The 24023-nt window shown below is 38.8% G+C and overlaps 1 protein-coding gene across 10 annotated transcripts in view; it reads right to left on the bottom strand.

Moving 5' to 3' along the window:
- LTBP1 (latent transforming growth factor beta binding protein 1) overlaps positions 1-24023 on the bottom strand; it is a 175142-nt gene that overhangs the window by 61247 nt on the left and 89872 nt on the right. For 2 of the 10 annotated variants that reach the window (XM_033144488.1, XM_033144496.1), the window contains 4 exons: positions 16481-16603; positions 11837-12004; positions 9390-9458; positions 4673-4695 (listed from right to left, as the gene is read on the bottom strand). In XM_033144488.1, coding sequence (XP_033000379.1) covers positions 4673-4695; positions 9390-9458; positions 11837-12004; positions 16481-16603 — 383 coding nt within the window. Of the gene's footprint in view, positions 1-4672; positions 4696-9389; positions 9624-11836; positions 12005-16480; positions 16604-24023 lie in introns of all 10 variants that reach the window. The other 8 variants (XM_033144493.1, XM_033144491.1, XM_033144486.1 and 5 more) reach the window with 4 other exon arrangements.

Here is a 24023-nt window from a genome sequence, read left to right as displayed (position 1 = left end):
TTGAAAAAATGATGTTTCATAGCAAACTGTGTGTGTTTATATATAGTTTAAAAATAAGGGCAAGCATTAACACCTTGCAATTGGTTCATTTTCCATTCAGCAGCAGCTCTTGTAAACAATGTATTTTTATCACAATTTATTAGGTAAAGATAAATCTTCTAAATATATTGATATACATATACTGTAGTACATAAAGTCAAACATACATCTATTTGTAGACTTGTGATTAAAAATAACATATCCTTGCATATGCACACCTGATTTTAATATGCTTAGATGCAGGAATGCCTCTTATAACTAGGAGCTCAGAACAGGCACACATATACAAATAAAATATCAAACACACACACACACACACACACACACACACACACACCCTACACATTATTGGTGCAGTGCAGAACAAAGTTTGGTGCATTTAGGACCCATTGTAAACAACGGTACCTCAGCATGCCAAACACTCTCCATGACTGAAATCCTCCATTCTGCTGGGTGGACTAATTCTCTTTTAGAGAATTAGTCCACTCAGCAGACTAATGTGCAGGACTGACCCCTGTAATTGTAGAATTACAGATTAAGGGCTGCTAAGCCAATTCAAGGTTTGGGAACTATATCTTGTTCACAACTCAGTGAAAGCTCAAAGACAATAACCACAGCTCACAAATCACAGGAAAAACTTATGCATAAATGAGTTACAATGGAGCTCTTATCCTTGATTTCTCCTCATGCAAAGGGGAAGAATGATCTACGGGGGGTAAGTGGGGGGAAGGGCTAGAAAGCGGTCATAGAATTGACCTGAGGGTCATCTAGTCCAACTCCCTGCAATGCAGGAATCAGTTATGTGTCAAGTGCCTTTTGGGGATATGGCATGAAGTACCGAGGTTCATATACTACATGCAATACAGACAATATGCAGACGCATTGTTGGGCATAGGAAATCGGCACCATCTTTCACAGAGCCTAAGTCTTTGAGGCAAGGAAAGGTGCAATGTCTTTATGTTAGTGCTGGAATGAAACGTACACCACAATTTCATAGTCATTCTCCGCACTGCAATCTGGAGAACTATTTTCTGAACTTTTCAAAGGTGCCATGCGAAGTTTTAAGTTTATTGAGAGGCAACCCTTGACACCACTGACTTATTTTACTGTACAAGTGGTTGGATGACTTTGTTTTCTCCTAAAACATTGTGCAAACAAAAGTGCTGTATTTGCTTACAATGGCAAGGATCTCATGCCAGCTTCTAACTTGGCAGGACTTTCTAGAACAGCCTTGTGATGTTGCTTAATCATATGAGTGTTTCAGAAAAGTCTTGCTGATCTGGAAGCCGCCATGAGCTCCGAGCTGCTGCTAGTGAATGTGGTGTTTCTGTTTACATGTTTTAAGAGGGAAACTGAAAACTGCTTAGAGGCATTTGTTGTTCATTAAACGGTATATAAATCTTGTTCAACAATAGTTTAAAAAACAAAGACCCTTAGTTCATCTCATACAGTAAAAGAAAGTGACACATTCCCTCCTTCACTTTCCTCAGGAATAGAAAGAAGTTCACCGAACTTTGTTCCTACTTAGCAATGGACAAATTGTTAATTTTTGTTTCTCTCTCTTTCTCATTTTTCCAGGCCTCCGTTCTCCACAATATCACATCAGTTTGTGATTTTTAAAAAAGCCTTCGCGAAGACTCAGCTATTACATTGTTTCTAAATCATACATTGGCTGCACTTGACCAAATGGTCTCTGGTAGACCTACTGTCTGGGAGATCAAGTTTTGCTCCATCTCAACTCTATCTGAGAATGCAACCAGTTTGATTGTCTTACAGATTTCCACAAGAACTGAGTCTGAACATGCAATGCATCTGCAATGTCCAACTCTGGGTTCTGTTGCTTAGGGCAGGCTTTACCTAACAAATCTCAGCAGAAGACATGCACAAGGACATCTGCTTGCTCAACAGGACTTTCCCTCCCATGCCCTTGAGCAGTTCCTGAAATTGGCTCTGGAAGGGCCAGGAAAGCCCCCAGAACAGCACACGTGAGGAGGAGAGGGGGAACTGTTCTGTCTGGCAAGATGAAATGCTTGAATTGACAGAATGATTAAAGAGTGTGATGATCAATTCCTTCCACAGCATGACGCTAGGTGAAACAAGATTCTTCAGTTTTTAAGACTAAAACAGAGAAAGCATATTGAAAATGAAGTATTTTAAAGAGAGAGAAATAATAGCTTTATTGTATGATTCTATTTACATAATATATATCATGATATATTGTTATACAGTGGCCTGTAATCAAATGAAGTATTAAAACAATAACTATTTTTATCTCAACTATTATTAAACTACTAGTGACCTAATATTCTTTTTAAAACAATGCAGAAACTGGGTCTAATCTGTTAATGATTGTTTTATGAATATATTATGTAATATTTTAAATGCTGTTTAGCATTTTTAAAACAAATGTGTAGCTCAAGGGCACATATTTCTGGTTGCTGCATCTGAAATTGAAAAGATAGTGCAAAACTGGGAAATGCGCAGAAAAAGCTACCAAAATGTTCAGAGGCTGAGGTAACATTCCTATGAGGAAAAGCTAAAGTGCTCAGGTCTTTTTAGCTTATAAAGAAAACAACTAAGAAGGAGGAGGAAGAACTTAGGAAACTGTTTTATAATGAGTCAGGCCATTGCCTATCTCTGTACAGTGGTACCTCGGGTTAAGAACTTAATTCGTTCTGGAGGTCCGTTCTTAACCTGAAACTGTTCTTAACCTGAGGTACCACTTTAGCTAATGGGGCCTCCTGCTGCCGCCACACCGCTGCCGCGTGATTTCTGTTCTCATCCTGAAGCAAAGTTCTTAACCAGAGGTACTATTTCTGGGTTAGCGGAGTCTGTAACCTGAAGCATCTGTAACCCGAGGTACCACTGTACTGCCTTCACTAACTGGCAGCAGTTGTGCAGAATCTCAAAAGGGAGCCAGCTGTACCAGGGGGTGGCACAGATTAAGTCTGAGGCCTTTGGCATGCGAGACACATCCGCTTGTTGTAGAGCTATGGTTCTTTCCACAACAATTTAAACAGTTTTTAAAAGGATACAATAAATACACGGTGGTCTATCAGTGACTATTAGCCTTTACAGCTAAATGCACATTCCATGTAGAAAGGCAAAATGCCTAGGAATACAAGTTGCTGTGAAGGGGGGTGGGATATAGGGAAGAGCTGTTGCCTTCATGCCTTGCTTGTGGTCTTGTAAAAATCATACGTGTGCTCTATCGCAGGGGTTCTGAAACTGTGGTCCACGGACCACCAGTGGCCTGTGAGATTCATTCAGGTGGTCCATGGCATGTGAGCATTAGTCAAACTGCTTTTTAATTGTGTTTTAATTGCTTCTTTTATTTTTTATATATGCTTTTTTATGCTATAACTGGAATTCTATGGAATGCAAATTGTAATGCAATAAAAGGGGGGAAGCAATTAAAATATAATTAAAAATCATAAAGCATTTAGCACAGTGCATTACAATTGATACAAGCAGAAAAACAATTTAAGTGGTATGTCAAGACCATCGGCAATTTTCAACTGGTCCATGGGGGGAAATACGTGGAAACCAATGCTCTGTTAGAATATAACATTAGACTAGAAGGACTCTTGCTCTGATCCAGCAGAGCTAGTCTTTATAAGCTGCTATGCTCCAAAAGGGATGCAGGTGGTGCTGTGGTCTAAACCACAGAGCCTAGGGATTGCTGATCAGAAGGTCGGCAGTTCAAATCCCCACGACGGGGTGAGCTCCTGCTGCTCAGTCCCAGCTCCTGCCAACCTAGCAGTTCGAAAGCACGTCAAAGTGCAAATAGATAAATAGGTACCGGTCTGGCGGGAAGGTAAACGACATTTCTGTGCACTGCTCTGGTTCGCCAGAAGCGGGTTAGTCATGCTGGCCACATGACCCGGAAGCTGTATGCCGGCTCCCTCGGCCAATAAAGTGAGATGAGCACCGCAACCCCAGAGTCGTCTGTGACTGCACCTACCTAACGGTCAGGGGTCCCTTTACCTTTATGCTCCAACTAAGGAAATGGAAAACTGAATTGTTCCTACCTTCCACAACTGGTGTGTCAAGTTTAGTATGCCCTATAATGATGATAATGAAGTAGTAGTACGGATAGGTAAATATTCTGTGGGGGAAACCCTGCATAGTTTCCAAATATTATTTTATGTTAGATTTTGTGAACCTTCGCCACAATGTCAGATTATTTAAAACACTTTTATCACCTGCTGGTCAATGGAAGGATATGGAACTGCTCAATTTTACATTTTGTTGATCTTTTGGTCAGTATAGCTTCCTAATATTATACTTTAACACTGCAGTTATATGGAATATTTTGTTGTTGTTGTTGTTTTAACAACTGAATTTAGTTGTACATATGCTGAAGAGCTGTGCTGAATGGGAACGGTGAACTGAGGCCACCAAAAAGTGATGACATGGTTGATCTTTTTTTCATTGATACCAATAGTTTTTGTTTATGAAAAATGATTGAATATCGCAGTATACTCACCATATGGATATTAATCAGTGAGTTTCAATTACTATAGCCTCAAAAAGTTACTATTTTCTTCCCACAATTTCCACAATTTCCGGTAAATCTCAAGCTCATTTTCTTTTTACAAATAGGCAAAATTGAACGCTGTTTATGTGTTACCTGATCTGGGGCTGCAGTTCCCACTAAAACCAGAAAGAAAGAAAGAAAGAAAAGAAAAGAAAAGAAAAGAAAAGAAAAGAAAAGAAAAGAAAAGGAATTAACTACTGTAAAAAGGAAAAGTGTACTAAAACAAGTCATTTTTCTACCTTCTAAACCTATTTGTGTGCTCCCTTCCCTATAGCATTAAACTGGGAAACTATAAGATTTAAGTTTCTACTTTACTACACTAAAAATGCTCAGTCTTGTCTCAGAACAAAAGTGTGGCCCATAAGTGGATTAAAACTCACTTTAAGACACATCATTAAAATGGGAATGAAATAGCCTACCTTGTAAGAGTGTTGTGAAGATAAATAAGGATTTGGTGCATCAGAATGCCAAACATATGGGATTAATAACACAACAGGTTTGAACCAACCAAACTCAGTAGAGTTATTTGTAAAAAGCAGGGAGGTCTATGCTGCTAAGAAACACAGCAATAACTGCAAAAAAAATGTGGTACACTGAATGCAGGAACAATTGCTCCTGTAGAACTTGCTAAACTTTGAATTTTGCATATTCAAGAAATAAAGAAGAAAATGATTAACAGGGAAGATAGGATAGGTCCACTGTAAAAGTAATAATAATACAATTCCTTAAGCTATATACCAAACCTTTTAACAAGTAAAAATACAATGAAGATTCCTGAATTCACTTAAACAATGTGACCTTGAATCTGCTGGCAACTTATTGTTTATTGAGTAGATGCAAATGTATAAGCTTGTTCAATATAACACTATCTTCTTCCCGTTCTATTTAATAGAGAATTAGGCAGAAATCCAGCATAACTGTCTTTTCAATTTTATTTCAGTTTTGCTGACATCCTGGTAGATAAATATTTTAACATTTGAAATGAGCTTTGGAACAGCTCAAGGCGTGCCTGGCATTATTTTTTTTCATATAGAAACTCCTAGGCTGCAATCCTATGGTGGAAGGGAGTTAAATCTGAACTGCCTGATCCTATGCTCTGCCTAGGTTCAAACCAGCAGGAACCCAATGAGGGCAGAGGAATGTGCTGTGTGTTTTTTTGTACATTTTCAGGCTGCAAATTTCCATCTCACTCCTGAACATGTTTACATTTCTTCCTAGTTTGGGGGTGTATCAGGGGACCAAGACTGCTTTGGATTCAGCTGTTTCCCTCTCTAATATTGTGATGGGTGTATCACCTAGTTTAGGCCTAAAGCAAGCCAAGTATTTATAGCCTTGGACATATATAGCAGGATCTGTTTTCTTTCAGGTTTTTTTTTTAAATGGAATCAGGAATGCCCATTAGATGTCTGAAATGTTTCAAATGACTACTTGGTTCAGTGAAACATTGCTTTCTATTTGCTCTGCCTTTCACATTTGTGGGGCCAACACAACTTCACATACTCAGTTTTAATTTTCTGATCGATGTTTGGGACTGACTTATTCAGTTTGGGGATCTTGAAATCATTGGAAGACTTTCTGGAGTTTAGTACAAATGTAGCCCAGTGTATCTTGATTACTTTTGTTGCTTAGTCGTGTCCGACTCTTCGTGACCCCATGGACCAGAGCACACCAGGCACTCCTGTCTTCCACTGCCTTCCGCAATCTTGATTAATAGAAACACTTGAATATTACTTGTCTTCCCAGCAAAATGGGCATCTGGATTTATATCAGTGATGCACTATGTATTTCCACACTTATTTATTCACTGAATTTATAGCCTATCCTTCCCCCTGAAGGAGCCCATTTCACTAGCTAACAAGATGAAATTTGTTTTTTAGATGTGAAAAAGGGGTCATAAAATTTAGCTTGTAGCAGGGCCAACACTGGGCATGTCATGCTACACATGACCTATTAGGCTATGGGATGTTCTACTGTCCCTTAATACAACTGAATTGGCCCTGGGACGATTTCTAATAGTAACCAAGAATGTGGACCATCTAAGTTTCAATGAAAGCTGAATTTACTCTACAACTGCAACTTGACTGAATTTTTAAAATCAACCATATGTGTTTAATATGAATAATCAATTAAATCTACATGTGAATAAAATAGCATTACTTAAGTAAGAAGGATTCAGAGGAAGCATTTGCTCCTACGTAAAAGAGAAAGGGATTGCCCTGTTTATGTCTGTCATCCTCATCACTCGTTAATCCAGGGCAGGCATAAAGTACATCTGGGTCTACTTCTAGACTTCTGAATGATTTACAGAAAGCCAGCAAGAGTTTTGGATTCTTCATTGTTTAACAATAGCAGCAACTTAAATGTTTTTCCCACCCCCACTAAATTAGGTTGCAGAAATTAAGAAAGCTAAGGGGAGGGAAACCAGAAGTGGATTTCTATATGAAAATAACTGTGCTCAGGTCTGGGATTGAAAATAAATTTTCTGGGTTGAGCATTTGCTCACAGGCACCCTGGTTCCTTCATTCTAAGTATATATCCTGGCTCCAGGGCTCTAGGGGAAAAAAGACCCCCAAAGCCTGAAGTCTGCAAAGCCTTGCTTTAATTGTAACTGATTAATTGATTGATCATTGCAATCATAATTTACAAAGCTGATAAACATTATAAAACCTACTCTGCTCTCTGTCAGCCAAGAACCAAAACTTAACAGTATCTAGCACTTCCAAAGCTTCTAAACCATATATTTATTTATTTTTAACCTGACGTGCACCCTCATCAACATCCCCCACCTTTTAACAAGTCTGGGAGAAGAAAAGAATCTAAAGAGGAGGCAGTTGAAGCTGTCAGCATTGATTTGTGGCTAGCTGTGGTATACATCCTCCCCTCAAGCATAACTGTAAATGGTTCTGGCTTGTAGATTACCATTACAGACGGATATTCTTAACTTGCCTTTAAAAGTACATTGACAGGACGGACAAGGAGCATCTGCAATAGACCTTCGCCCAAGCTGCTCTCCAGCGGCCAATTCATACAACCCAAAACAATCCTAAGTCATAGGTTAACTTCAATCAGCAAATAGTGAATGAATAGCTTAAGTGTTCATCTTATTACTCTATCATGGGGACAGCCAATGTGGTGCACTGCAGATATGTTGGACTGCAACTCCTATAATCCCTAACTATTGGCAGGGGCTGACAGGAGTTGGAATCCAACAACATGTGGAAGGCACCACACTGGCCCTCCCTATTCTATCATACTACTAGACTGATCTTCAGCTCAGCATGAACTATTGACTGCATGACAATTGCTTGGTAGTGAAGCTAGGTGAACCAGGTGACATGTGACGTAGCTTCCTCCTGTAAACACTATCTTACATTTAGGCTAAGCCTCTTCCTGTTTCTAAGCTTGCTCCTTACTCCAGTGATTGAAAAGGATAACTCTTTAAAAAAGAAAGTATCAAACAAGACATTCAATCGTTATTCACCCTGTATTTACATTTGAATATATGTTACTCTTTTTAAAATGTATCTTTACGGGAAATTTCTGATTAAAAAAATAAATGCAGCCAATTACGATTTAACGTGGGATCTGAAAGTAAGTAGTTCAAAAGAAAGCATTTATTTAAACTGTGAACCAGGTAAAATACAAAGTTATTCATTGGAGAGCCGCATTATTTCAGAACTATGCAGCCATAAATGAAGTTTCCCAACTCCTTAGCTATGGAATTGTATCTGTTAGAGTAGCTTTGTTAAACTGTCAGTGTACTAAAATCAAAAGGGCAAAAAAGATACTGTAGAGCTTAACATGAAAATAGCATTTCAAATAATAGAACTCTCATCTCTGAAAGACAACTGAGCTTTAAAATGCACCATCCTAAGTCAGAAAGATATCTCAGCCATTCAAAATGAAACTTGACATGTTCAGGAATGTTATTCGAATTCAAAACAATATATTATGGAATGATAAGGATGTTTAGAAGTTTTGTAGGAGGTTTTGTTGCTCCACGTTATGAAACTGACTGTAACTGTGTTTTCTACATTACACATTTTGAATACCCACCTGCAGACCCTCCCCATTTACTGTTCTTTCCACACTCAAGCGTATATTGGCTACTCCAGAGAAAAACAGTTTGGAATCACCATAATCATAACACTCCACACAGCCATCTATATATACCTGCCTATGTTCTGTTCACCAATAGCGTGTTGGCAATGCATTTACTTTTGCACATGCGGCAAGCCTTCTGCTTTTCTTTGCTGTTGCACTGATGTTAAGCATGTTAAAAACAGGACATTTTAAAGCAGCTGGTTTTAGAGGCATTTGCGAAAATCATGCAGACATTAAAACTGTGAAACCAACATTTAGAAATGCTTTGTGTAAGAAATGAGATGGTAAGAGTTTTATTTGGTTTTTTGAAAATGAAAAGATTCCCAGTACTTAATAGTAATACAACATGATTCTGTTGCATTGTGGGCCATGAACATGGGGTCAAACTAATATCCACTCCCAAGAAATCATCTGAATGCAAGAAGAGATGCACAGAATCATGTGGTTTTCAGGGAGCTAGTCATCTGATGCAGTATCTTGGCCTGAGGGCAGGATTCTTTGCAGGTCAAACAAATTCTACACTCTAAACTTGAAAACCAGTTGCTATAAGAAATAACGCAATGGCATACTTGTTGAGTTGCCCTCAAAAACACATTGTGTTTTATACAAGCACTTCACACAGCATGAACGTACACACGAAAAGAAAACACATGCACATATTTAGAAATACACTAAACTACATCATGAGATCCTTATCCACTCTCACCTTCTCGCACAGCCACCTCGGGCTCACTTTTCTGTGAGATGGTCAGTGCCTCCACCGGCTCTTCCTTTGCTGGGAGAGGTGGAGGAGAAGTACCTTTAGCAACATGATGAGTAATCTGGGTCTTGCCAATGACAGGTGGCTGAACTCTAACTGCAGGGTGATGATAAAGCTTGTTTCTGTGAGAGCCAGAAACCGTATAGCCCATTCCACCAGGGCAGATTTCCTTAAAAGCAGCTAGATTTGGGATGGGAAAACATTCCTTTTAACAGTCTAAAAGTGCAATACTTTTGACACACTGGAAAATATAATGTAGAAAATCTCTAACATCAAGAACATTTCTAGAAATATTATCTAGTCTATTATTTAACCAAAATCACAGAATACATGAGAATATTATTGCATAAGTTACTTGAGGGGCTTAATTTGTTGCCCCTAGAAAAAGATTAACCCATTTCACTCAGATGTTTAAATATGCCATGATAGCAACAGAATCTAAATGACTCTAAAGTTGCAATATGTAAATGAAACCATGAGCCTTTGGGGACTTAATGCTAAACCATGGTTTAGTATTATATGAACAAGCCTCAGGCTTTTACTCTCTTCCCCTCTGTCATGTTTGTAAAGAAAGTATCATTTTCACTTTCAACTTAAACAGAGTTCAACATTAGGGGAAATTCAGTGGGAAAGCTTGTTGGTTTAATATGTGGCTAGTTCAAACAAGCCAAATTCAAACTATGGTTTATAAACCTGGCTTGTTCATTATACATAGTTTAAGCTATCCACAGTTTCCAGAGCTTGGATGTAATGGGGAACTCTGGTTAGTTGCTGAGCTTTTCCTTGTAACCTCAACAGAGGAGGGAATATTCAAGCCCAAAGTTCATTCACATAATGTGAAATCATAGTTTAGCATAATGTCAAACTGGCCCTTGTATAGTAGAAGATTTTTTTCATCTGCATTTTGCTATTCTTAATTTAGTGCAAAAGCCTAGCATTAATTACTTCTTCAACATTACTAAAGAAGTACTTTATTGTATAGTAGTATCATATAAAGTAGAACCATACCTTGTCCACAAATTCTGCTTTCTCTCAAGAAATCATATACATGAAATATTGTAGGGTTTAATGATTTCTTATGAATTCCCCTACCTTTTATAAGACTTCTAGGGCCAAAGTACACCTTTGTGTAGCTTACCACCCCATTTTTAAAAAAACAAACAAAAAGCAGCCACTGGAGATTGCAATCAGCACCAGGGTGCAGGTGGTTAACCCTTTCCCTAATAGCCATTTTCCTTCTCAAAATTGCCCTCTTAAGCTGTCTTTCTCCTCAAAATTGAGAAAGGAAGGATGATCTCTATCTTTTTTTGCTTGAGAACAAAATTTGGACCTTATTTTGAGAATAAGGAAGCCAGCAGGTAAGGGTTAGACACACCCACCACCACATTCTGCTTCTCGCTGTAGCCTCCAGCAGCTCCCCTTTCTTCTGGAATGCCTTTAGAAATATCAATTTTGCCCAGTGACAAATGATTCTGCTGATTCAACCACCAAACCAGGAGGAGGAAAGTAATTCATCGATCTTTGGTCTATTTAAATGTATGCAAATTTACCACTGCTAAGCTGGAAGCCAAACACAGAAAAATGGAAGGCAGTAGAACTGATTGGACATGTTTTAGAGCAACCAGGAGGCAACTCAAATCATGTCCGATCCTCTCACATATTTAGCTCCACACATCCAACCAACTACTTTAACCTTTGCTAGCTGATTTGCTAGTGTTCCTATTATTTCCTGTGTCTGTTTCTATGCAGTGTTCTACCATCTTTCCGGCAGGCAGTTCTGGATGTCTGCCCACAACACAGGCCCAGATTGGATTGGGAAATTTGGTATTTGTGAATGCGAACTGAACTCTTAATTTTAATATTTTTAATAGTACTGATTCTATTTATAGCACCCTAGCTTCCATTCTTTGCCCAAGCCTCCATCAAGACTTTGACATAAAAAAATTATGGCAAGGGATCCAGCCTTGTGCGCCTAGTTCCAAAGACATGGACCAAACCCACAACTCCTTGGCAAAGTGTTTGAGTCTCTAGATGGCTAAAGCTTGGAAATTTTGAAAGGGTTTCTTTCAAGTGCTAACTCAAGATAAATCTGGTTATAGCTTTCAGTCTTAAGACAGACCAGTTATATACCCTTCTTAGCTGATTCATAACCATCATGTGATATGAACCATGCAATGAGAAACATCACTCAATGAATGATGAATTTACCTTACCGGTAATTAGAAAGCTGGTGCAGCAGAGGAAAATCTTCTCTATGTTTGTTTAAGGAATGCTACTAGTAAGAACCCATATGACTCACATAACACTGTATTGTAGGACACTATGCTAAGTTACACTATGTGCAGTGTACAGTGTGTCAGTGCAAGTATATTCTTTTTCTGGGAACCTCTTACCTGTTCCTGGAAGGGGACATTTCTCACAGTGGGGGCCCCAGGCCTTGCCAACACTGCAACAGCAGAGCTGCTTGCTGAGCTGAACAGAGAGAGGGTGCATACACTGCTTTCCTGCACTGACAAACCGGTAGCAGGGCCCTTTCTCTTCAGTGACCATGGGATTATCAGCTGCAGCAAAAAGGGAAGGAGGACGCCAGAGTTTACATGAGAAACAAAACAGAGAAACACCATAGGAGTTCCACCACCAGATTAAAGAAGGAAAAGAGACAAAGATGTCACTGTCTCCAATCAAAAAATATTTCTGTTTTTTTTTAAATAACAAATCATGTCTGAATGCAACACAAAAGTAAATAAGCCCATATGGTTTAGGAATAAAAGCCAGTGTCCAAATTAGATGCTGCCATGCTCCAACAACACATAATTAGAATGAAGCCTTCCTTCCCATGCAGAAGCACTGAAGCAGAAGCTTAAAGCAGGTGAACAGCAAAAATACAGAACATTGACAGATCACACACTCACACAGCCACTTTGAATTGATAGGCAAGGTCATTTTAAGTCAATGAGACAATTATATTTTTGAAGTCAGTAATGGCAGTTTACAATGAAGAAAGTTCCAGAAACATATCACGCTAACATGGTCAACCTTCCCTTGTCCACTATTCCTTCTCTTTCACAGTTTCTCAAATTCATGTAATGAAACACTCTACTGAAAATTAGATATCCTTCAGTCAACAGAATCAGCATCAGATCAAGATTTAGGATGGCGATAACATGAGATCAGACCACATCCACTGCTGTTACTAAGATTTTAATTTTTTTAAGTTGTCTTGGCAACTCAAGAAAGTTTGATTATGGCAAAAGACAAATAAATTCAAGGATGCATGTGCTAAAAGGAATGCCAAATGGCATGTGATAATGGTCTATGCGAAACCTGCACAACTACTGATTCTCAAGCTCAACTTTGATCTGAAGAATGGATGATGGTGCAAACAGGACCTTGATAAATCCTCTCCCCGTCTCCAGTCTGTCTAGGACTGCAAAAACAAGAGAATTGCCAAGAGCCTGGCAAGGTGCAATGCCTAGCTGGTAGACTGCATTCAGCTTGGAAGGTCACAAGCTGTGCTGAATGTTTTCACTTGAAAAAGAAAAGGCTACTCTAACCCAGATTCCAAGCCCCCCCCCACAAAGCTCGAGAATATCCTTTTAATGGTAATGAATTTTTTTTTAAGTTACAAAACAACCAGTCATATTTTCAGTATCAGTCAAATGTCTACTGAGAGCTATAAGCATCAATATGTCCAATTTAAATGAATGGAGGTTGCACAGCAGCAGTGATTGGTGGATTTCATCCATGCACTATCTGTTGTATAGTAATTATTGAGGATGTTAAAGAAACAAATGTTGGCAAGTGTCCTTTTCCATCTAAAAACAAATCAAACTGAAACAATAGTTTTGCTTTTTTTAAATCCAGTTTTGCTCAAACATAAAACAATTATAATAACATTTAAAAATTATTGCTGTTACTGTAATTAATCATCATTATTTTGCAGCAAAAAAGAACATTGAAATAGGATAAGCTCTCCACACCTACTTGCCATACAAACACAAAAACAGGAAGTCACAATTTCAGCCTGGAACAATTTTGAAAAGGAGTAGCCCACCCTGCCTTATGAATCGTTTCATATAATCTGAATCTTTTAGGTGCTACTACTGCTGGGACAATTTAAATGAACTGAAGAAGAACAAAAGTAAGAAGAGGGTGTGTCTGTGTGTGTGTGTGTGTGTGTGAGAGAGAGAGAGAGAGAGAGAGATACAACAACCTGGCAATTCATCTCTCCCCATTCTTTGCTCCAGGAAAAAAGGAATCTGGGATAAGTGGAAGATGGTATCACAATCTTTTGGGCTGTAAAAATCATTCGAACTGTTTTCTGGGCTCGGGTCTGCCTATATGATGCCATATTGTGCGGTTTGAGGACTCTGGTACGTATATGGGATTATCAGGATTTGAAACTCGGTTCATCTCTAGCTTATAATTGAGACTGAAACAAGACATACATTGTTCTAATAAGAAACAATGGGTGAGTATGGAAGGTGAGGGATAGAGTAAAGTTACACAATCAAATAGGTCGATTAATACACCTCTTTGATGTTTCTAAGGCTGCAATCCAAAATTCACTTACCTGCGAGTTAACCACAACAGGACTTACTTCTAAGTAGACATTTACAGTGGTACCTCGGGTTACAGATGCTTCAGGTTACAGACGCTTCGGGTTACAAACTCCACTAACCAGGAAGTGGTTGCTCCAGGTTAAGAATTTTGCCCCAGGATAAGAACGGAAATTGCGCCCCAACGGCACAGTGGCAGCAAGAGGCCCCATTAGCAAAAGCGCGCCTCAGGTTAAGAACGGACGTCTGGAACGAATTAAGTTCTTAGCCCGAGGTACCACTGTATTCAATTTATAAGATTTCCCACCCACCCTTCACCGTAAGGTCCCAGGGCAATAAAATACAGTTATAAAAACAAATAAAACCAATACAATTATAAAACACATAAAACCATTTGAAATGGAACAGAACAGTATTTAAGATTACACTGTAACTCTTCTAACCAGTTCAAATAAATGAGCAAAATAAGAAAAAAACAGAAAACAAACAAAACCACTCCATATATTTACTCCTAACTGTGTAATAAGATGGGAGACAATATGAAAGCAGGTTAATCCAGAAATCAACCAGTCCCCCAATTTTTAGCATGGTATTATACACTGAAAAGTTTTGTTCTATTGATGTTGGAAGTCAGATGGCAGTGGCCTTCCATTACTGGCAAAATGAAATTTCTCTAAAATATCATAGAAAACAACCCCCAGGCATATTCCATTGTATTTACTAGTTACAGTTACTTTATAGTTACATAACTATTACATTTTGAGGTTGGTGTCTGACAGTGTCTAGTAATTTTTATTCTTTGAAAATAAATTATTGTTTATTATCTTTCCCTTCCTCTGTGAATGAATGAATTTATTATTTCGGTCACAGACCAGCTCCAGATCACATACAAAATCAGGGAAGTCATGAAACACAATAGGGATACATTTAAATTTCCTCTGTGCTCTTATTTCCAACAGTCAGTTCATACAAATACGTGGAACTTGCAACATAGTTGGTTACTTAACAGTACTTAACTGTCATTAACAGTCATCAACAGGTTTTCCACACCTATCAGCCAATCACCCATTCCCACCACCCTTCTGAGTAATACCCCTCCCCACCCTCTCACTATATATAAGGGTCTGGCGACTTCTGTTTCAGTGTATCTGAAGAAGTGTGCATGCACACGAAAGCTCATACCAAGAACAAACTTAGTTGGTCTCTAAGGTGCTACTGGAAGGAATTTTTTTTAATTAGTTGGCCACTTGTTACTTATTAGTAAACTGATTCTCATTTGGGACTAATGACATGTCATATTTCATATTCCCATATCTACCTTCCCAGATTCAAGTGAGTTCCAATTGACTCACTGCTATTTCTCTCCAAACAAAAATTCCCAACCATTTGTGTTGACAAAAGTATGATGGATTATCAAAGACACGGCCAGCAACAACTATCATGATCATGGCAGACTGCATGGAGCACCATGTAGGCCCACTTTGGCTACATTAGCATCCATATGTGAAGAATGAGTTCAGCATTAGTATACAGCAGGGATGTCCAACAGGTTGACCGCGATTAACAGGTCGACCCCCAGTTGTTAGAAGTCGATAGCGCGCTCCTTTTCATCTGCGGGGGGAAATGAGCAGTTGGCCCCTCCCCCTCCATTCGTGCGTTGGGATGACTTAGTCTTTGACTTGGCCCCCCCTAAAAAAAGCCCAACAACTTTTACCTGCCCCCCCATGGGTAGATCACAGTCTCTTGGGAGTTGGACGTCCCTGGTATACAGGATTTGGACTATTAAAGGATGAAAAGGGAACAATTCTTGGGCAACCCTGCATATCCTTAAACAAAGATGGATATTTGCAATTGTATTGGCGCTCCTGTGGACAGTGTGGCTGTGATGCTCCATGTTATTGATTTTAAATTTCAAAACATCTTAGAAAGTGATGACCCTTTTTTGCATTTAGAGATTTCTGTAAACCTGTGCCAACTTAAGTAAGTCCTACTGAACAGTGGTGTTTTGCTTCAGAGTAAACATGATAAGATTGTGCTATCAATGGCAGCACTACCCATGTTCAATGCAGAAAATTTTAAATTATTAGCCAGTATGAAGAACACAATGAATGGGCCACCACCCACACCCACACCTATGTGAATAGCTGTGTCATGAAAGATTTTGTGTGTGAGATACAAAAATATGGGAATGAGGAATATAACGTTCGGAAATATATGAGATATCAGAGCACAGCTCAATAGATGAATAATGGGATGGGACCTTTCCCCCTTTAATCAGAACCCACTTTTGTTTTAAAATGACAGTTTCTTATTAGATCATAAAGAAACTCTCCAAAGGTGAATTAAAAGTTCTCAAAATGAGAAGCGCCATAAGAAAATGTTGGCCACAGTGATTAACTTGCATCCATTACAAGATGCAAGGGGGAAAAGAAAACCCACATGAATAATTGATAGGTACGGATTGGTTCTGTTACTTACGGATGCATCTGGAAAGCGTAGGGTCTGGCACAAATCCAATTTTGCAGGCACACCTATAGCTGCCCATGGTATTCAAACACTCACCATTCGGGCATACCCCTTGGAGCTGGCATTCATTAATGTCTGAAAGGGAACACAACTAGGATGAGTTAAATGATTAATCCACATAAACAACTCCATATAAGCTCCTGCTATTAGGCTGTATTATACCCTAGATATGCATTGGTTTTCAGAGCTTGTTTCTATATTTCTTTCCTTTTTTGTGCTATTAAAACACAGTCGCATAGAATCGTAGAAGGAATCGCCAAGGGCCATCTAGTTCAATCCCCTTCAATGTAGGAATCACAGCTAAATATGTAGGAAGCCACTCAGAAAATGGGTGCTATATTGCCATGCAATAGAATTGATAAATAATGTGGAGCCAAGTATTATTACTAATCTCTTCCAGTACAGTAGATGAGGAACATCAGAGTTTGGAGGGGTATTGCAGACATATATTGCAGATATGTAACTGAATGATAGTGGCTTTCCTAAGACCAGATGGTAGTGGAATTTCAACTGTCAAATTTGCAGTTAACAGTTCAGCGTCTTTTCCAACGTTTCACCAGCTTTTGAAAATGTCCATTTTTATTTATTTATTTTTGCTGTTGATTACACACAATAGACTTTGCAATATGAGATGCTTTTAACAGTCTACTTAAGCTGCTGATTTTCAAAGCTGGATAACCCATTTTCTTCTTCTGGTGTGCATTACATTTACAAATATAAATTTACCCAGAGCCTGATAGTTAGTTCCAAAGCATGAGGTTGAGGGATGGTAGAATGAGATACATCAAAGACTTGGCAATGCAATTCTTTTCATGGTCTGGAAAGAAACAGATTCAGAAGTGCTTTCAAGGACAGCAATTTCCCCAATAGTAGGAAGGAATACAACATATATTTCTAGTCCTGCATTTGGATCATTAAACAGTGGGTGGTCTCTAATAAAATACACCCACACAATGGGAAAAATCCTGAACATAGCGGGATATTGTTCTTTGAAGCAGCGACTTAGGCATGCCTGTGTCACACATTAGAAAGGGATGCAGATCTGCAAATCACCCAGTGTGTGCATGGTTATTCACTTGGAATGCACACTCCCCAACCACAGGAAGAGGGTTTGTTTTTTGTTTGTTTTTTGCAGGTAAGCATCAGAATTGCGCCAATGCATTAAGTACCTCAACAGAAAACAGAATCAGAACACATGGAAGAGTTGAGCTACCATATGCAGAATTATGAGAACAATATACTTCCCAACATATTTTCAAAAGTAGACAGATCTCTGAAATTCTGAACTCCCAAGAAGAGGAAAAGACAGAGTGTAAATACCGCTAGGAAAGATTGAAGTATGTTGATTCAACACTTCAAACTGGAAGCAGGAGCTAGGCAAGAGTAACAGCTTTTCTTGTTTTCCAGAAAATGGATTACCACAAACTACAGGAAGGATATGTTTCAATGTGCCTGCATGTTCCCAAACATCACTGACATACTAAGTAGGGCTCTATTAGGTCAGAGCAAAGATCCACTCAATTCTTTATTTCTAACAGTATCAAGCCGGATGCCCTCTGGAAAGACACAAGCAGGGTTTTATGGAGATTTCAATCACTCCCAAATAAAATAAATGCTTCCTTAAAACATGGAAGTTCCTTTTTTTAGTTATTAGCGACTAATAGCTATTCACAGACCTATGCATCATGAGTATGCTAAATTCTCACATTGTATCCTTTTTATTATCCAGCTACTTCTCCAAATCTGTCCGCACAATTCAAAAGGCAATACAGTACATGATAATAAATGGTTGGCAGAGCAGAATATGCAGAAGGCCTAACAATTAACTGCAGGGAAAGACAAGTGGACTGAATTAGCCACTATATGGCTGTGTATACTTAAGGAGGTCAAGTTACTCTGTAGCACCATCACACACGGGGTTAAGATGCCTAATGCCAACACTCATGTGGCACGTAACAGTATCTCTGACACTGTTCTTTTAAAAAAAAAAACATCTAGCCTATCCATAGGACTGCCATTTGGTATCAAATGATAATGTGACAGATCCCAGATGGTCACCCTGCTTGTATTTAGCCATTTAATAGGAAACTGAAGTCTCCAAGAAGTGCCAGAGGAAAACCATTTTGGTGTCCAGCAACGGAACAGTGTGAATCTCATGGGAATGCTTGGAGCCTGCCAAGTCTGCATGTTATCTTGGCACCTGAAGTGAAAACCACTAGCTTAGCTGGGCCTTGCTGGCATACTCGAGTTCCTGACTGAGAAAGTAACCAAGGTCTTAACCCAGGCAGGGGGAGAAGGAGAAAGAAGAATTTAAAATATGAGGCTGGAAGAAGAAACAAACACATCTGCTTATCTGCTGCCTGCCTGCTTTATTATTAGGATGATGGATCTTTTAAAAGAGATGGAATATGAAAGATTGCTTCATCCCCTATATATCCAACCAACCACTGCATTCTGCAGGAGTGAACAACCTGCAGATACCATCCTATCAGGAGGTCCATTTTGAACAATCTCGTTGCATTTTGGACAGGTGCCTTCTCTATTCTTTCCTTCTCTATTCTCTCCCAGCTCCTTTAATTTATCTCTTGTTCTCCTTTCACACTCAACTAGCACCTTATTCTCAACCTTCCCTCCCACAAACTACCACTTTTTCTCATCCCTACTCTCTAGTCCTTTTACATTCATTTCTTTTTCCGATAATAGCTTTCCTCTTATATGTCTTTCTTTTCCTTGTTTGTTTGTTTATTATATAATAAAGAGAGTATTAACCTTTTATCTCACTTTCAAAGTTTCTTCAACACCTCCTCTGGCACTTTCCTTTCAGAGATAAAGCTTCCTTCCTTCTCTCCCCACCCCCTAAAATTCTCTGTCTCCCAGTTACTTTTACTTATTGAGCAAATAGCTGGTGGTACTGCCACTGGTTCAGTTAAAAGGGGTGGAGCAAGCAAGTAAGGAGCCAATGGCCAGGCTATGGAACTGAGGCCCACCTGAAAGCAGTCAAAGGATTTGTTGGTTTTGTCCATTGTTTTGAGAAATAATGGTCTGTAGAGCAATCTTTTTAGAGCCCTCCCGCTTGATATAATGGCTCTCATTAGCCCTATGAATTTGGAGGGCAGTGATGCTGCTCGAAAGTCTATCATTCGGGTAAGAGATGTCAACATCTGATAACAACCATCTCAGGAGCAACTAAGAACATAAATATCTACCTGGTTGCCATATCATCCATTCTGTCATCGAGGGGGGGGGGCAGTTATTCCTGCAGTGGGAGAGCTGGGAAGTAGGGCTCTTCCATTGGCTCTGCTGCGACAGGCCAGCTGCATCAATCCTCCTTTATCTCAGCTGTTACCTGGGGGCAGCGACTCCATCAGACTGCCTCAGTGGGAGAGCTAGGAACCAGGGCTCATTTCACCAGTTTGCTGGAGGCCCAGCTCCATCAGGCATCTCCTGCCCCTGAATTGTGCCAGCTGGTCATTATAGGTATGACAGTTTATAAATGAGGCATGAATTTTGATTTTGATTTTGCTCTTTCGTCCCCTTTTCTTTTTATGTGTGGGTTTTGGTTTTTTTAGAATGCAAGTTTCCATGTAGGGACTGTCTTGATTTGATTGTATGCAAACCGCTCTGTAGGCTCTTTGGCTGAACAGCAGAGTACAAGTGCCATTAATAAATAAGTTACCGGTAAGTATCATTTTAAAATTCACTCTTCTTTAGGCATGTTGGATAGCAGACAAGAAAACACTGATGCTGTCTGCTGCTCATGGATAGTTGTGTTGGTGGCAGTATAATTTAACAAGTTTTTAGCAAGTGAGCATCAGATGTGGTTTATGGGCGAGTCTATCAGGAAGCTGTTGTACTGATATCAAGTCCTGTATTAGGAAATGCTATCTAAACACCAAACAAAGCATCCACAAATTAATAACAAACCTTAAATGCCTTCTTTGGGAGGGGGTGAGATGCACATTTTAGAATGATCACTGCTTCAATACTTTAGGCAAAGAGCCCAATGCATATTAATTCAGCCTGTGGTTAGGCGACCACCTACCTAACAACATGTCCGGCCACCCGCAGTCCTGTCCAGCTGTGTAAATTATACTGAAATCAACCTGTCAAGGCAGCTGGAAATGGAATCTGGATGAGATGAAGGCTGTGTTAAAAATAGCTTAACAGCTCTTAAGCTTTTTTCATCTGCCCATCTTTATCAGATGAAGCCACAAATCAAGGTTGCTATTTAAAAAACAGTTTGAAGGCGTGAGGCTCTGGGTAAAACTTTGATATGCAAAATTTAGGTAGGTGTTAATGTTACTACAGTGGCAGCTATTAGGACAGTACTGTGTCTAGGGAAACTTTGGAAATGCTCGCTCTGATTAAAAGGACACCAACCAATAGGTACTTATAATTCAAATCCAATCTGAATCTTTTTGGTGGTATAGTGTAATGGCTACAGAGTTGGACTTATACCAGGGCCTCAGGTTCACATCACAAATCAGCTTTGAAACACCACTTTGGGCCAGTCACCATCCTTATACCAACCCATCTCTCAAGGGCAATTATGAGGATAAAATGAGTGGGAATTATGTATGCTGCCCTGCTTGGATGTCAAGTGTTTCAAGTTCAGATCAATTCTGAGTTACAAGGTCAAAAGAATCTGTATGGCAAATAAAATATCAGTTACGTGGTCTTAAATAAAACATAGCATTAATTTGGCATTACCATTTATACCTTGATTTTCCCCACAATGGTTGTATAAGGTAGTCATTTCTACAGATGAAGAACTGATACAGAGAGAAGAAATGTGCTCAAGGTCACCTACTGGATTTATAATTCAAGTGAGCCACCAAGATAACAAACCTGAAGCACATCTGCTGTTGTTAGTGGGAAGCTGTTTTATATTTTTTTAAAAAATTGAGGAAGAAAGATGGAATCCAAAATGTTCAATAAGGAAAATAATAGATGGGATTATGGAATTAACCAGTTGCAAAAACTGACTGATGGTTATTTACAGCAGTGGTTTACGAGGGTGGGGTGGCGGCAGTGCCCTCATTCCCAAGAGTGCAGTGCCAGTGCTGCTAGCAGGTCTTGAACCTGGAGCATGAAAGATGTCAGGCAGAAGATTCAGCCTAAAATGTATTATCCAGGTTCAAGCAATAGAGGAAACTACAGGGTAATAAGCCAGGCTAGCTGAGAAGCTTTCCAAATAATAAGCCACAGCAGATCACTCAGTAAAACCTAATCTCTAAGAAATAGCACCAGGTCAGATTTGCTCTGTAGCTATCCTGGCAATTCTTTTCAAGGGTGAGTGCAGAACTCCCATAATTCATTAATCGTGTGAGCAAAAAAGGAGATACTGACAGACCTGATTCTCTTCACCTCTGACTTACCTTCACTTCATTACAAGCAGGCTTGGCTTGCTCTCAGGACCCTGCCCTCTGAATTGGCAGGAACTGGGTCTGACACTGCCATCATAACATTTCTAGGATTCCAGCATACTGTATGACATGCTAGGTCAAATAAGAACTGTGCCATTCACACTTATACTTGTACAGGGGACAAAATGCTGGGTTTCACGAACTTGAGGTGAAGATCAATTACCGGTACTTCTGTCTAAGCTACATAGCTCACTGAGTGCAGCAGTTCCACACACAAAAGTGTGGTGGCACCTTCAAGCCTAAACAAATGCATTGTTTTGTTTTTGCTGCAATATCCTAACATGGCAATCCCACTGGAAAGTGACACTAAGAGTAAAATGAGACAGATACTACTTTAGCCAATAGGAAGTGCTTCAAAGGATGATACAGTATGGTGAAACACATTAAATTCCATGCATTGTATATGAAGGTACGGTAAGTAAAATTGTTCTGTTATTCTACAAACAATTATTGTTTTTAATGCTATCAAAAATAAAACTAAAAATGGGAGAGTGCTGGGGAGATACAATAAACTGAGCACCACTTCACAGTACTTTTTCATGCAGTAATTGCTTTATCATTAGATTAACACAAATCCACAGGAAAAGTTCCATTATCCTATTTAAATGTAGGTTCTGAGCAGGACTTATGCTCCATTTTGTAAACTAGCTTTTGTGAATGTTTTAGTCTTGAAGTTATGTTCAAATAAATTTCTCTGGAAATCTCACATAAACTTAAGTCAATTATTTGCATTGGAATTGGCTTAGCCTTTTTCTGTTTAGGATGAGACTTGAATAGCAATACACAAGAAGTGTATTTCAAATCCCTTTAATAAAACTTGGGCACACAGGACATTAAAAAAATCAGACACGGAACTACCCCACCCATGTAACTATAGTTTCAATCAACATATGCGAAATAAATGATGTGCATGTCTACAGAAAATTAAATATTTAGTTGGCTACACCCAGCCACAATATCGCACTGTAACAGACATTGATTACACTGTCTACTATAATGAGTTATGTAATTTGGCATCTCTTTATTACTTAACCTCTACTAAATAAAAGCAAGCTACTTTTGTATATAATAATTTATCTTACACATTTCAGGCTTATCATATATCTAAATTTACTATTTTACAGCTTTGTTTTGCTTATGATACATTGGTACTTAAAATTTTATTGTTATTTTATTATTATAACAAGCAGCTTTGAGGAATTTGATCAGCAAGAAAGTGGAATGGCATTTTCTAAACTGTATGAATGAACAAAGTTTACAAATAAGCTGTCTTATTATTATTACTTCAGCAGGTCAGTTACGAAGATACAAAATCTAACAGGACAGATTCAGCTAAGAAATAGCATACACTAAAATGAGCTTGTGAATGAAAAATCTTTCTTTCTCTCTGGCCTACATGCCCAAATAAGTATGCCTTTCCCTAATAAAAGAAAAAAATCTTATGCCACGTTTCATTTTCAGTTCTCAGTATAAGGAAGTAAAAGGAAAAAGATTCTGTCTTTGTTCATCCCTACAGTTATAAGTTGCCAGAGGATTTGGCAACATAGTGACATAAAAAAAACTAATTTCATCACATTATTTTTGGGTGGAAATGCTGGCTTAATTTTTTATTGATGTGGAATGGCATTTAATGACACTAAACCAAAGCAAAACTAAAACTATTAAAGTGGGAAATAAAACTTCTTTCTGTATCTTCCACGTTTAAAGGGGCACAAATTATGCTCAACTCTTATTCAGTCTAGGAATTGGAAGCTGCATTCAGAAATGACGCAAGATCAGATCTGAAGAATCTTTATTTGCATCAGCAACTAGCCATAGCAATAAAATAAAATAAAATAAAATATACTGAAGATTGAAGTAAAAGCTTAACTATACAAAATACACTCTAGAGGCTTACAAATATGATATAAGTATTTTCTACAATGTTCAGTTCAAGGCGTATGTTCAGTACAGTCCTTTGAAAGAAGCCACTGTGGCTTAACTACAACAGAAGAACCATACAAACTATTATAAAATGGATCTCAAATACTGGTCCTTTAACACAATTGTTATTACTCCCCCCCCCCCCA

This window comes from Lacerta agilis, chromosome 3, assembly GCF_009819535.1.
Source record: "Lacerta agilis isolate rLacAgi1 chromosome 3, rLacAgi1.pri, whole genome shotgun sequence".
NCBI lineage: Eukaryota > Metazoa > Chordata > Lepidosauria > Squamata > Lacertidae > Lacerta > Lacerta agilis.
The sequence above is the reverse complement of the archived record's forward strand: the minus strand, read 5'-3'. Positions and strand labels throughout refer to the sequence as shown.